A 9,916-nucleotide genomic window follows, 5' to 3' on the forward strand; every position below is an offset into this window, starting at 1 on the left:
GATTACAGGCATGAGCTACTGTGCCCAGACAACTATGTGCTGTTTTAAAAAGACACATCTAAATTATAAGAACAGAGATAAGTTGAAAATAAGAAGATGGAAAAAAGATATGTAAGGCAGATGCTAAACAAGGTTGGTTTGGCTATATTAACAGACTTAATATAAAGCCTGTTAATATAGTTATGAAGTCTGTTGATAAAAAGACCTTCAAACAAAAAGTCATCAGGGATAAAGTCACTGCCTAATGATAAAAAGGTTCACCTCACCATGAAGATATTAAATTTCTAAATGTAATATCTAAACATGCATGCACCTAATAAAATTGCCTCAAAATACATACAGAGAAAAATTAATGGAACTACTTGGATTGTGAAGAGGTGGTGAGGAGGAGGCGAAAGGGAACTTGCACTCTTTTTTATTTCAAGATAACTTTTTTTTTTTTTTAACAGTCTCACTGTCGACCAGGCTGGAGTGTGGTGGCACAACCTCGGCTCACTGCACACTCTGCCTCCCGGGTTCAAGCAATTCTCCTGCCTCAGCCTCCCGAGTAACTAGGACAACAGATGTGTGCCACGGCACCTCGCTAATTTTTTATATTTTTAGTGGAAATGGGGTTTCACCATATTGGCCAGGCTGGTCTTGAACTCCTGACCTCATGGTTTGCCCGCCTCAGCCTTCCAAAGTGCTGGGATTATAGGCATGAGGCACTGTGCCGGCCAAGATAACATTTTTTAAAAAAATAACCTTGATAGTGGAGAGACTAGAAATAAATAACTCCCCTGTAGCCTCTCCCCAGCTTCCCCAACTTAAGGCTGATCTGGTTTCCCTCATCTCTCTTCTCCTGCATGTTAAACGAAATAACTGTATTTAACTATTTTGTCCTTAAATATAACTCCTTTAAAAAGAAACTACCTTGCTGTTATCACACTTAAAAAATTAACCAGTGGTACTTGATATCAAATAAATATTGCACTGGTTCACAATTTGGATTGTCTTTTAATGTTGAATGGCTAGGTTGGTTGACTCAGGACCCTAATAAAGTACATTCATTCTTATTTGTTGGTTTTTTTTTAGGTTTCCTGTAATCTGGAAATTCTCCCTCATCTTTCCAATCCTTTGCAGTTTTTCTTTTTTGAAACCAGATTGTTTGTTCTGGGGAGGACGCACAGTTTGAATTTTGCTGACTATATTCCTGTGTGACTCTCACCTATTCCTCTGTTTCCTGTATATGCTGTTAATTGGTGGCTGGCACTAGAAGTTTGATTGAATCCAGTTTCTTTCTTTTTTTTGACAAAACTGCATCACAGGTGATATGATGGTTGGCCATCAAATCTGTCTGGTTGTAGCTTTTTTTTTTTTTTAATGTTAGCAGATATTGATGATCATTAGATCCAATTTGCTTTCATTAGGTGTTGCCAAATGTCAATAGCTTCTTTCTACCAGCTCCTTTTCACTTGTGTTTGGAGTCTGAAGCCATGGAAGAGGGGCCCTGCAGCAGGAGCTGCATAGTCCAGGAGAGATGAAGTCACCGCTCGAAAACAGGACCCAGGGCAGGAAGGGTGTGGGGAAGAAATAGGCAGATTTAGCCTCTAGTCCTCCATCTCCAGTGCACAGAAAGTAGCCAGAAGCTGAAGGACAAGGTGATCTGAGGGCTAGCATGGGAAGAGGGGTCCACTGAGGGAGGAGAATTGATGAGGGTGGGGGTCAAAGGAGATCAGCCTGGCAGGGAAGCCAGGAATGGGAGCGAGTCCTGGCTCAAAGTAAGCAGGCAGCAAAGACCCATCCAAGAGCCAGTACCATTGTTTTCTTGGATCCAGTCAAGCATGCTTTCCTGGAGCACCTATTACATGTTCAGCACTGCAACAGGGACTTCGGAGAATACACAAGCAATATATAAAAATGGTGGTTTCCCCTTTCCACAAATAGGGCAAGCTGTTCCCTTGCCTCAGGGTGTTTGCACATAGCATTTCTTCTGCCTAGAATGCCCTTCTCCATTCTCCCACCTTTGCCCATCTCTCTTTTCCCTGATAGATGTGGTTGGGGGGTGCCATGCCAGTTACCTGGAGGGCTGGACCTCAGAGTGTGGGCTGCCAACTCCAGCATGCCAACATATCCGCACAGCAGCTCAGCAAGCAGCAGCTGTCCCAGGGCCAATGAACCAGCTCTGAAGCTGGGACCCCCAGAAGATTGCAGAAAGAAACGCTCAGACCCTGCAGTGGGCGGGTGGGAGATGGCAGCCTGTGTCGGCTCCCTGACCACTTCCAAAATGGGGGAGGTTGTGCACACCCTGTGCGCAACAGTAGCCCAGGTGCTCCATCTGCTAATGAAAGAGAAGGATCAAGGCTGCGCTCCCTCTGCCCACACTCAAAGGGCAGTGACTCTCCAACGTCCCTCTTACTTCTCTTACTGTCTGTTTCTTTATGATGGAAATAACGATGAAGACACTGAGACCCAGGGAGATTTGGTGGCTCACCCCAGGTACCCAAAAGGGTGAGCCCAGACATCCGGCTGTGAAGTCTCTACTGTTCACTGCTGTTCTGAGCTTGTTCCCACCCTCGTCCACTCTTGCGATTTTGTTTTCATCTTTCCTCCTCCAAGGGATGTCTTCCTTTGGAATATTGCTGTTGCTATATTAGATCCTGGATTATTAAATGGGAGTGCAGAAGAGGGAGGGGAACGAACATTCCTGAGCCCTGACCTTGGGCTTGGCACCAGGCTGGGTATTGTTGGCACATTTCCATAGTCAAGCTTTCTAACAGCCCAATGATCTGGGACTTTCTTTTCCATTTTGTGAAGGGACAACATAGAGTGTTAATTAGAGCAGAGCCTCTGGAGCCAGGCTACCCAGCTTCAGATGAGAAGACGGGGAGGAGAACAAATAAGTTAAAGTCTTCTGCCATCCCATCAGCCAGAGAGCTTACCTCCTTGCATTGTTTTGTGATACGCATAGACAGATACTGCATGCATGTATTTGTAATGTTTTAACAAACTGCACAATTTGCTTCAGAGGCTGTTTTGTTCGCTCCGTGGCTTGTGCCTCTCCTGGGGCCTTTGGTTTTTGCGTCTTCCTTGGGCCGATTTCATTTCACCTGAGGCCTTTTGCCTGCTCCCCAGGGAATCCGCACATGGGACAGGACTGGGGGAAGATGATGGCAGGAACTGCAAAAATGACTGGCCACCCAAGTCAGCTTTCTACACCCTAACACTGCACTTCAGCAGGTAGGATGGTGGCTGGGAATAAGGCTGAACAGCCTCTGTAAGTGGGAGGCTGGGCTCCCCTCTAGGGCTCAGGAGGGGCTTGGGAAGGCAGCAGTGAGTTTACCACCTGTGAATTAAGGCATGCTCTCAGTTCAGCAGCCATGGAGTCATGGGCCCTACTGTCTGGACAGCACACACAGCCCCATACTCCCTTACCACACATAAGCCATGGCCTCAGCAGACAGCTGGCTGAGCTGTTCCCTTTCAGGAGACAGAGCCCCAAACGGCTGTCTCTCCCTGCGGCCCGTGATGGCTTTCTGTAGTGTGTGTGTGAGGGCAGTGAGCCTGCACTGCTTCCACAGCAAGGTGACCCTCATTTGCCCACAGGAGTCACTGCACGCCACTGCTCGGCAGACTCACCGGGCTGAAACAGGGATGCACACGGAAAAACCCTGCCTTCCCCTCCAGGAACCACGCAGGGCATCTTGTGTCTTCACCCAAATGGGCACTGAGGACTGGGCACTGTTTCCTTTGCTTGATTGCTTTTCACAGACGCGTGTTTGCCCTGGTACCCCCACGCCATTTAGTGTAACCCTCATGTGCTAGAAGGTGACATGGTGACAAAGAGGAGAAAGTTTTCCAGTTCATAAAGATAAGAATTAAAGGACTATAAGCGTGGAAAATTAAAATAATTACACCTTCTAAGATGCCCATTTGGCATTCTTCTGGAGAAATCAATTTTGCTCTTACAAAACAAATAGACAAGATGATAATGACTTGTCAGTGAAAGTTCATCAACGGTCACAAGGCACCACTGGTGCAGATGTTGACAGTGTGGCAATTGTGTGGGGTTGGGCAGGGAACTCTTTGCACCTTCTGCTCAATTTTGCTGTGAACCTAAAACTGTTCTAAATAATAAGATGTACTTTAAAAATGAATTAATTTTAAAAAGTAGACAAACAAGCCACATACTTTCTCAGTGCGCTTCTTCCTAGACGATACTCCTCCGATTCTCGGTAGTAAGTCTGTTTGCCAATTTCCCTTTCCCAGAAACGCTTGAGATCATGGCAGGTGTTTCGGCAGAAGACCTCCCGACGGGTATACTGATGGTTCATCCCCTAAAAAATAAAATAGCTATGCAAATAACCAAAAACATATGACGCAATGCTCAACATCACTCATCATCAGGGAAATGTAAATTAAAACAATAATGAGATACCATCTTACTCCAATCCACCTTACTCCAGTTTGACTTTAAAAATAAAAAAACCCAAAAGGTATTGGTACAGATGCAGAGAAAAGAGAACATTTACATGCTGTTGGTGGGAATTAGTACAACCTCTATGGAAAACAGTATGGAGATTTCTCAAAGAACTAAGAGTAAATCTACCATTTGATCCAGCAATTCCAACTATTGTGTATATACCCAAAGGAAAAGAAGTCATTATATTAAAAGAGACACTTGCGTATGTTTGTTTATCACAGCACAATTCACAGTTGCAAAGATATGGAGTTAACCTAACTGCCCATCAACTGATAAGCGGATCAAGAAAATGTTATATATATATATATATATATATATATATATATATATGCGTGTGCGTGTGCGTGTGTGTGTGTGTGTGTGTGTGTAATGGAATACTGCTCACCCATAACAAAGTCCAAAATAATGTCTTTTGCAGGAACTCAGATGGAACTGGAGGCCTTTATCCTAAGTGAAGTAACTCAGGAATGGAAAACCAAATACTGTATATTCTTACTTGTAAGTGGGAGCTAAGCCACAGGAATATAGAGGCAAACAGAGTGGTATAATGGGCATTGGAGACTCAGAGGAGGGAGGTGGGGATAAAATATCACTTATTGGGTGTCATGTACACTATCTGGGTGGCAGTGCACTAAAAGTCCAGACTTAAACACTAAACAATTTGTCCATTAACCAAAACCCACTTGTACTCCTAAAGCTTTAAGAAAAAAAAAGAAGAAGGTGAACGCCCATAAAACATGATCCCTGAGACTCTGCAGGGCACAGGCATCCTGGCCCTGCCATTGACATGAGGGAGACCTGGCCAGCCACAGGATCTCTGCAGGAGGATGACAGTGGTGGCCTCAGTGCTTGCTGCTGGCTGGTCGTCACAGTGAGATGTGATTGTGGGCCTTTCATAAACCCGCACCAGACAAACGCCTCTGCCCTTCCTTCCTCCTCACAGAAGATATTTCTCAACTTTTGGCAGCAGGGAGCACGCAGCTGGCATTTTGTGCGTCTAGGTCCATTTAGTTGTCACAGTATCTGCATGAGATGGCCGTGACCTTCCTCATCTTTTAGGTGAGACATTTGAGGAGTGACAGGCTTCAGACTTCTGAAAGTTTCCAGGCCCTTTACTAAAGGAATTTATCATAGAAAATGGTTCCAGTGCCTGACGCCCCAGAGCAAGCTGCTTTGAGGTGTGTGTGTGCATGCATGCACACATGTGGGCTCTCGTGTGTGGAATTATACATGCCAGACACCCAAAATGCTCACTCTTTACACGCAGAAACTGCTCAACTTTCGGACCAGCGGAGTGGATCTAGCAGAAACCTCAAAAGCAGGAACTGCAGATGCTCCTGTCTGCTGGTGGGAACCCCTGCAGAAGAGCATGGGGGAGGTAGGAGCCTGGAGGAGCTGGCCTGGCATGCCCCAGAGAGGGTCTGGACCTTATCCCAAGAAGGGCTTTCAGTGGGGCAATGGTGGGTCCAGATAGACATTTTGCCAGATGTTCTGGGGGTGGAGACTGGAGGGGTGACAGTGGATTCAGGGGGAGGAAGGACTGGGCTGCTGAGGGAGCCCAAAGAGATGCTGTGACCAGGGTGGGAGGGGCAGGGATGAGGAAGAGTGGACAGACTCACAGGAAACTGCCTGGAAAATGAAGAACGGCTGTCAGTGGAGACTGTCCTGGCTCTACCTGTGCACACATGGGAAACGGAGGAGGAAGGCTGTGGGGTCTGGGCTCAGGCTGTGCTGGATGGATGGGGTTTGAGTTTCCTGGGTGCTGACCCCCAGGGGGAAGCACTGGAAGGGTGCTTGACACAGGAGTCTGGAATTCAGCATAGAGGTCTGGGCCAAGCTCTCAGAAACAGAGACCAGGACAGGAGGGCTGGGTAGAAGGAGAGAGGGGTTTGAAGCCAGATGTTCACTCCAGACCTGTGTTTCCGCTGCCTTGATATACCGTCTGTTTGTCGCATGGGTTCTCCTGGCCTCCTTTTTCTCATCTTTAAAATTTCTTTGGGCCAGGCGCAGTGGCTCACGCCTATAATCTCAGCACTTTGGGAGGCCTAGGTGCGTGGATCACCTGAGGTCGGGAGTTTGAGACCAGCCTGACCAACATGGAGAAACCCCGTCTCTACTAAAGATAGAAAATTAGTTGGGCATGGTGGCACATGCCTGTAATGCCAGCTACTTAGGAGGCTGAGGCAGGAGAATTGCTTGAACCAAGGAGGCAGAGGTTGCAGTGAGCCGAGATCATGCCATTGCACTCCAGCCTGGGCAACAAGAGTGAAACTCTGTTTCAAAAAAAAAAAAAGAAAGAAAATTTATCTGCAGGCCAAGTTTAGCCCCAAATGTGAAAGTATTCTGCAATTTATAAAGTTCCGAATAAACATAACGGATGAGCTTGGTCCTGGCCCACTGATTTTCCTGACTATTGTCTGGCCTAGGGACATCATTAGTCTGAGCTAATTGAATGTCATTGATGACCGTGAAAAAGTGTGAATCTTTATTTTCATGCAATATTGAGTGTGTGGCTTCTTGGGTAAATGACAGATTCATTTATCTTTATCCCTGGTCTGTTGGCCACCATTTAGGAAAGCTTGGATGACAGTAGAAGTTCTTAAGTTGAACCATATCCTACGTAGGGCCATGCCCAGAAGAGCATTTGGTAAGAGTGTTTGTCCTCCGTTCCTTCACTTCTGATGGGTCGGAGAGGAACCTCACCATGCCCACTTGTTGGGAGGTGTCCCACTTGCGTAAGATGGAAGATACATGTTTTTCCAAGAAATAGCAGAGCTCCCTCTGGGTTGAAGAGCGACATTCATCCCTACCTCCATCTGCATCATATTATTTTACAAAGTAACCAGCTGTTTTGCTGGAAAATGCTGGTGATACAATGGTGAAAAAAAGTAAGATCTCTGAGAGAAAATGCATTTCACTTTTAAACAAACTACCTTGTCTTCTTAGCTTGTTTTAGTCATTGTCCTCACTATGAGCAGAACTGTAATGGCTATTATCACTGATTTTGTAGCTTCAGGGAAACAAAATTAACAGTTTAGAAATACACTTTTAGGAAAATATAAAAATAAGGCAGAAAGAGGGGATTAAAGATATCTAGGCCAGGTGCAGTGGCTCATGCCTGTAATCCCAGCACTTTGGGAGGCTGAGGCTAGAGGATCACTTGAGCCCAGGAATTTGAGACCAGGCTGGGCAACATGCGGAGGTCCTGTCTCTACTAAATTAAAAGGAAAAAATTAGCTGGGTGTGGTGGTATGTGCCTGTGGTCTCAGCTACTCAGGAGGCTTAGGTGGGAGGATCGCTTGAGCCCAGGAGGTCAAGGCTACAATGAACCATGTTTGTTCTACTGCACTCCAGCCTGGGCGACAGGGCAAGTGTCACAGACTAACAAACAAACAAAAAGATATCTAATACCCCATCCTTCTTCACTCTAAAGGGCTGACAGTGGGCTAAGACAGGGCCCCTCCGCAGGGGACTTCAGATAACAGGAAGTGACGTGAACGCAGGCTTTCATAGGCACTGGCACCTCATGTGACAGGCACTGAAATGGGAAGCAAGAGGAGGGTACCCTGACCTGGCTGAGGGTTTGGGGGTCCTCCTAGAGGAAGGGCCTTGCAGGATGGATGGGCAGGAGCACCCAGGGTGCAGGAAGTGGCCTGTGCAGAGGCCTGTAGTGAGAATCCTGCAGAAACAGATCGGGGATTGGCTGAGGTTGAGTTGGGGAGCGGACTGAGGGCAAAGGAACATGGGCACTTTTTGGGGTCATGGAAATGTTCTGTGTCTTGCTTATTACTATTTTTTTTTTTTTTTTTTTTTTTTTGAGACGGAGTTTCGCTCTGTCACCCAGGCTGGATTGCAGGGGCATAATCTCGGCTCACTGCAACCTCCACCTCCCGGGTTCAAGTGATTCTCCTGCTTCAGCCTCCTGAGTAGTTGGGATTACAGTTGGTCGCCACCATGCCCGGCTAATTTTTGTGTTTTTAGTAGAGACAGTGTTTTACCATGTTGGTCAGGCTGGTCTCGAACTTCTGACCTCAGGTGATCCACTAGCCTTGGCCTCCCAAAGTGCTGGGATTACAGGTATGAGCCACCCACCGCACCCAGCCTGTGTCTTGTTTATAGTGTTGATTATATAGTGGTATACAGTTGCTTAAACTTACCAAACTCTGCATTTTAAATGAGTGAATTTCACTACACACAAACTATTCCTCAGTAAAGGTAGGGGAAAAGCTGCTTCTGTCTTTGGACTAGAAGTTCAAGTTCCCTGGCTCTAACCTACTGGGAGACTCTGTTAGCATCTTGTCATTTGGTTTATCCCTTTCATAGATAACACGTGTTTCTGTGAGTATTTGTGATTCGGTTTCCTGGGGTCTACAATGAGGACAACTGCTCTTCCTAGTAGAAGTATGACGAGGAGACTCTCCATAGTTGAAAGCTCTTGTTAAGTAAATAGCTCTATTCCTCTGTATCCTCTCAGCGAAAAACACCATCCAACCCCGTGCTTGAGAGAATTCGTACTGCTGCTTCCAGTCAATCACCACCAACCTGGACAAACCATAACCTCCATACCCATTAGGAATGTTACTTCACAAAATCAACAAATTAATTAACGCTTACAGAGAACAACCGCATGAAGGGATGTGAAGACGCTGATTCAGTCAAACCGAATGTGTCGCACTTGACCACCTGTGAGGCATCTGTGCTGCCCCAGGAGCCAACGCACGTTCAGTGAATCCACGGGAACAAAGGAACATTTGTCCCTCGCCAGCCTGAACGCTGTGCCAGCAATTTGATTTCCCAAGTCTCATTTACCCAGAGTATTAAACCCAGATTGAGAAATCTGAGAGTTACTTTTTTAAAAGAGGCTTTCGGCTTACACTGAGCGTTCTTGTGACTCTTGGCTAGGGTGGTTCGGCGCACACCAGATGACTGTGTGCACCGCTCATGTACTTTTTGCCTATCCAGCACCTCCTGAAAGCAAGTATTTCACGATTATTTTTCACATTTCCAAAAGTATGTTTAACCACCTTTTACATTGTTCTTTAGGATTGGGGCTTCAAATAGAACAGAAGGGTTCCAGGTCCTGGTGAGCTGGAGGAAACACACCCTAACCTGTCCCTCCAAAGAATGCAGTCTGGAGAGAATGCATGGCGCAGCTGTTTGAGGACCCTGAAAAGTAAACAGCAGCAAGTACACTGGGGGGAAATCCCCATAATTCTAATTACCATTGAACAGCATTAAATTTTCTATTTTTACTCTGGTGTCCCCAGTTAAGACTCAAGGCAACCCAGAAGTGGGAACAAGAATAGAAAGAGCTTTGAGAAGTCCTCTGGTTTTAGGGAGAAAGGGAATTGGAACTCTCACATATTGCTAGCAGGACTGCAGAATGGTATAGGGATTACTGTGAAGAACAGTTTGGCAGTGTTTTTTTTCTTTCTTTCTTTCTTTTTTTTTGAG

The 9,916-nt window shown here is 46.1% G+C and overlaps 1 protein-coding gene across 1 annotated transcript in view; it reads right to left on the reverse strand.

Annotated features, from left to right (window-relative positions):
- Positions 1 to 9,250, reverse strand: part of FAM240A (family with sequence similarity 240 member A) — a 14,982-nt gene extending 5,732 nt beyond the window's left edge. Inside the window, exons 1-2 of the mRNA XM_017532948.2 lie at positions 9,077 to 9,250; positions 4,171 to 4,316 (exon numbers count right to left, since the gene is read on the reverse strand). Coding sequence (XP_017388437.1) covers positions 4,171 to 4,316; positions 9,077 to 9,091 — 161 coding nt within the window. The 5' untranslated portion in view covers positions 9,092 to 9,250. The remainder of the gene's footprint in view (positions 1 to 4,170; positions 4,317 to 9,076) is intronic.
- Positions 9,251 to 9,916: the final 666 nt, after the last annotated feature.

Source organism: Cebus imitator, unplaced genomic scaffold (genome assembly GCF_001604975.1).
Source record: "Cebus imitator isolate Cc_AM_T3 unplaced genomic scaffold, Cebus_imitator-1.0 Scaffold0, whole genome shotgun sequence".
Lineage (NCBI taxonomy): Eukaryota > Metazoa > Chordata > Mammalia > Primates > Cebidae > Cebus > Cebus imitator.